Here is a 5354-nt window from a genome sequence, read left to right as displayed (position 1 = left end):
GTCTGTTCTGCAGGGGTCCAGTTTGGCCCCAGACCGTGGTGTAGGGTAGGAGGGGCTCCTGCCTTCTCTGTGTGCCATTTTCCCAAGGTAAAATGACCCCTGAGGCAGTTTTTTGCCTCATTTTGGAAATGTACATGCAATATTACTCACTGGAGAGGCCAGTGAGTGGGAACCTCTATATGCAAGATACATGTTCTTCTGCTGAGATACAGTCTGGGTGTAAAACATTTCTGAAACAAGTATATTTATACTGTTTTTTATTTTATTAAATAATAAAATAAAAATAAATAAATAAAATAAATTTTTTTGTTTTAAGAGGCCTGCAACATAGAATAAGGCATTTCAGATGTTCTTCTGAATAGCAGAGGAACCCAAACTGAGAAGGTATAACCATTTTATCGACATGGATTAATTTTAAAAGCTTAAGTATTTCTACAGTTGATTCATACCATACTTTCTCTTTCAGATTCATCCTTACTTTTTAAGTTTTTTTCCCATGCAATTACTGTTGGTAAAGTGAAGTCTGGAAATCAATCAGCCAATTTTAATCAAGCCACAGCTTACAGTAACATCTCAGAAGATGCTGAAAGATACCTGACTAGTGTATGGCTGACCCGGTTTGTTCCTTCAGTCCACATTCTTGTATTCGCACTGAGCCTTCCTCTGAACCTCATGGCAATCTTTATGTTTGTGGTCAGACTGAAGCTTAAGAAACCAGCCGTTGTGTACATGTTCAACTTGGCCTCTGCTGATGTGCTCTTTGTGAGTACGCTACCTTTTAAGATTTCCTACCATTTTTCTGGACACAATTGGACCTTTGGACCTGAAATGTGCCGCTTTGTCACTGCCACCTTTTACTGCAATACGTACTGCTCCATATTGCTGATAATGGCAATAAGCATTGACCGTTTCCTGGCAGTGGTGTACCCAATGCGGGCTCTGTCATGGCGCACGGTAAGGTGTGCCTCTGTGGCATGCTGTGTCATCTGGCTTGTAGCCATAGCTGGAGTTATCCCTCTGCTTATCACAGAACAAACAAAGAGAATCCCTCAGTTAAACATCACTACCTGCCTTGATGTGCTAGATGTATCTATTGTTATGAAAATGTATCAGTATTATTTTCCTGCATTATCTGTTTCCTTCTTTTTTATCCCAGTAATAATTTCTACCACCTGCTATGTGTGCATTATCAAAAACCTTAGCTCATCTAAAATTACTGCTACAAAGCCCGGTAAGAAGAGGCAGGCCATACTCCTGTCTGCTGCTGTCTTGTGTTCTTTTATTTTTTGTTTTGGGCCAACAAATGTCTTAGTGTTGGTGCAAAGCTTATTCTTTCCACCTGATCAGCCACTGAAGAGTCTCTCTTATGCCATTATGCTGGCGGTCTGTATGAGCACCATCAATTGTTGCATTGACCCCTTGATTTATTATTATGCTTGTTCTGCGTGTCGAAGGAAGGTCAAGAAGCTCCTGTGCCATAAAGAACATTCAGAGCTTGGAAAAGGAAGTCAGACAACCAGTAGTAAAATGACAACCTTTTCTAGTGGTTTGAATCATTTAGTGAAGGTATGTACTGAAGCTGAGACTGACAATGTGGTGGGTGGAAAGTGTCATCCAGTTGCAACTGATTTATAATGACCTGTAGGGTTTTCAAGGCAAGAGATGAACAGAGGTGGTTTGCCATTGCCTGCCTCTGTGTACCAGCCCTGGACTTCCTTGGTGGCCTCCTATCCAAGTACTAACCAGGGCTAACCCTGCTTAGCTTCTGCGATCAGACTGGACTGAGCCATCCAGGTCAGGGCTCTGACACAATACACTCATTCTAAACCATAAATTTTCCATGTCGGAGACGTGAACGTAGTGGATGTCTTCAATTGATATTGTTGTGAAATTGTTGTCTGGTTACTTAGAATGGGCCTGTGACTGTGCCTAAAGCAACTGTGGAGGTATGACAAAAGAATGTTAATGTTTCTCATCGGCTACAGGTGTTTTCTCAATGGGTACTAATTGTTGTTCATGTGAGCTTGGAGAAGATAACCCACCCCACCCCCAGTTGAGGGAGAAACCAGGCACGTAGGTAACGTGGGGCCCATGGGGCCCGGCTCCCCACTGTTTTTGTGGGCCTCTCCCCCGATCCTCAGCTCCCCCTCCCTCCCTCTGGCCCCTTCACCCCTGATCGGTCGCCTCATGAATATGAGCCGGTATCTCCCTGTTTGAGCTCATCTACAATGAGCTGAGTCTCTTTAGGACCCAGCAGCAACCGGTGGTTGACCGAGTCACACACACATTGGTCAGATTGCAGCAGTTCGCTCCTCCTGTTGGATTTTCTGCACCAGGCTTCAGCAAAGATTGTCAGCTCAGGGAAGGAGGGAGGGAGGAAGCTTGATCCCCACTCTCCTTTTTTTAAAAAAAAACCACGGCAGCTTTGCTAGACCTCTGAGGAGCCTTAGTGTCTACTCAGGGAAGGAGGGAGGGAGGCTCAGGGAAGGAGGAAGGGAGGAAGCTTGATCCCCACTCTCCTTTAAAAAAAAAAAACCACGGCAGCTTTGCTAGACCTCTGAGGAGCCTTAGTGTCTATTAGCATTGGGATTCTGGCTCGCCTCAGAGGAAGGCTCTAGTGGGGGCTGTGTGGGTGTGTGCCAAGCAGACCCCCCCTTGCCCTGGGGCCTTTGGTTTAATTAGCTGGTGGGGCCCCCCCAGGGCCCCTTCCCCCCACACACCCAGCTAACGGCTGGGAATGGCAGAAGCTGCACTATTGAGATATAACAGGCTCCATCTACACATTACAAAGTCTTCATGTTTGTTGGGACTTGTACCACATGAGTGATGGGAGTTTTGTGCCTCCCTAGTACACAATGACACTTTTCTCTTTGTGACCACAGCATGCATGGAGAAATGACCATAAACTTCCCCACTTTTATGGTTCTTGTGTCCTCAAACCACACCATGAAGCCACTATTGGATTCATTATAAAATCATGTTACTTGTGTGGCTACATGTAAGTTTTATAATAGAAGCCACAGCAGCTCCATGAAGGTGGCTAGAAGATGTGAAATCTGTGAGAGGGGGGAGGCTACAGCCACTTTCTCCCTGTGTGCTGTGGCTGCAAACTGAAGAGCTAGTGTGCATCTAGGAGACTAAAGTCCCATCCCACATGTGATACAAAGTCCTTGTGTTATTCCCAAACAACTGCAAGGATTGAGGAGACCTGGGCTTAAATCGCCACTCTTGCCATAAAGTTTTGCAGGGTAACCTCAGACAACTCCATTTCTCTTAGCCTAAACCAGGTTGCAAGTTTGTCGTGAGAATAAAATGGATGAGAGGAAGACAACATATGCTGCCCTGAACTCTGAGTCCTTGGAAGAAGGGCAGGATTACTATGTAATGGGTAGAGATACATAATTTTTAATTACTGATGAGTAGCCATCAGGCCCATAGCCATTAACACCCCCACCCCAGTCTTCTCTCCCAATCTTCTCCTTTAAGCTGCTTGCTATCTGTTGTTGAATACATTTGGCTTTGGACAAGAGCCTGTTTCTTTGAACCTCTGTGGCTTTAGGAGTGAGAGCAGCAAGAGTGTTTGCAAGATAAGATTCTGCAGCTCCTGAGGAAGGGCCTGATCCTCCCTTCCACAACAAGGCTGCATCGGTGTGACGAAATCACTGAGAGGATATTTCCCCAGGGGCATAGAGACCCCATATTGATGCAGAACTTCCCCCTGCAGGCCACCCCTGTGAAGTAGGTCAGGACCAGAGTCCCTGTTTCGAACAAGTGAACCATTTAGACTGCACTTGGTGAATTTTGTGATAATGCTCCCTCATGTAATACAAAGATCCTAGAACTGAAAATCCCCAGCCTATCATGGGGAGAGGTTCTATCCCAGTATGTTCCCTGCTATACACGTCATCTACTTGCAAGGAGTTTCCCATGTATAAGGCAGTATTCCAAATTATATCCTCTAGTTTGAAGCTGTACAATCCATGCTGTCATGTGATCTTTCTCAACCCTGCTGGCTGAATTCTAAAGCCATGAAGGGCAGTGTGTTACTTCTTGTAGCTTCCTTTCATGTTCATGGTGCACATAAGGATCTAAGAACTCCACTAGATGGCACCTGAATACTAAAGTTACAGTCCAGTGCAGATTTTCTTTGTATCAATCTCCATTGAGGAACACATGCACAGCATAAAGCTGCATAATTAAGTATACTTCATTGAACTACCTAATGTTGTCTACATTAACATGTGAACATAAGAAGATCCCTGCTAGGTCAGACCAAAGCAGGTAAGCATTTAATAACTCCACTATGATGGCTCCTGAACATCTCCTTCACTGTCTTAAAAACCCTTGATGTAATTTGAAATTAGTTTTGTACCAAACATGGTCTAATTAATTAAATCTAGACAAAGCAGCCAGCTTAGGCTCCTTGCCTAAGCTTTACATTCCTTTCCTGTTAACAGCACATGTTGAAAGTCTACTAGTACTTTTTGGCTGTTAGCTACAATTGGTATTTTGTGATATTACTGTATGTTAGTATATTAGTATTGTATAACATTAGGATATTGTATGGTTAGGTTGTATACCTTGTTAATAATTTGTTTACTTACATACTGTTATCAAGTATAAAAGTGATTGTATTAACATACATATTTAATGTTTAAGAGTGTATTATTGGACTGATTTTGGCCCCGTTTTGTTGTTTTTGGTATCTTGATACTGGGAAGATTGTTATTTGGGTTTGGCTAATTAATTAAATCCAGGGGTCGTTTCGTAGAAAAAGAGCTAGGGGAACTCATTAGCATAACTCATTAGCATATGCCACACCCCCTGCCATCACCGGACGTGTGTCATAAGGCCACACCCACCACTCAGTTAGTCTTAGTCTTAAAGGTTAGTCTTAAAGGTGCTATTTGTTAGTCTTAAAGGTGCTATTTGAACTCTTGGACTATTTTGCAGCAACAGACTAACACAGCTACCTCGGGGAAGCTCCTGGATGGGGCTGGGAGTCCTTGCAGAGGCCACGTGGAGTGGCCTCGGCCAGGCAGAGGGGAAGGACGCCAACTTACCCTCCTGCTTCTTCCTCCTTCTGCAACAGAATGAGGCTGGAAGCAGGGGGCGGCCGGAAGAAGGGGGCGGGGCTTTGCCATGTGCCCACTCCGCCCCCGGTGCCCCAATCCGAGCCCTGGCGAGGAAGCCCCGCAAAGGGCCCCCCGCCCCCAATGGTCCCGGCCGCCAGTGGCAGTCTTGCAGCTCCACTGCCAAGCCCCATGAGGGGCCTGGCGGTGGACCTGCAAGGCCAGCGGGAGTGCAAGGAAGCCCCGCGAAGGCCCCCGCCCCCAACGGTCCCGGCCACTGCC

At 45.4% G+C, this 5354-nt stretch overlaps 1 protein-coding gene across 1 annotated transcript; it reads left to right on the top strand.

The window, feature by feature from the left end:
- Positions 1–570: 570 nt before the first annotated feature.
- Positions 571–1635, top strand: LOC107123148 (proteinase-activated receptor 1-like). Its single transcript, XM_015426335.1, has one exon. The coding sequence runs from the start codon at positions 673–675 to the stop codon at positions 1633–1635; it is 963 nt and encodes a 320-aa protein (XP_015281821.1). The 5' UTR covers positions 571–672.
- The last annotated feature ends 3719 nt before the right edge of the window (positions 1636–5354 follow it).

Source organism: Gekko japonicus, unplaced genomic scaffold, assembly GCF_001447785.1.
Source record: "Gekko japonicus isolate JY-2015 unplaced genomic scaffold, Gekko_japonicus_V1.1 scaffold657, whole genome shotgun sequence".
Taxonomy (NCBI): domain Eukaryota; kingdom Metazoa; phylum Chordata; class Lepidosauria; order Squamata; family Gekkonidae; genus Gekko; species Gekko japonicus.
This window is presented reverse-complemented; position numbering and strand designations above follow the sequence as displayed.

Excerpts from the sequence above, each read along its gene's own strand:
- LOC107123148 (XM_015426335.1), top strand. The coding sequence starts at position 673 with ATGGCAATCTTTATGTTTGTGGTCAGACTGAAGCTTAAGAAACCAGCC.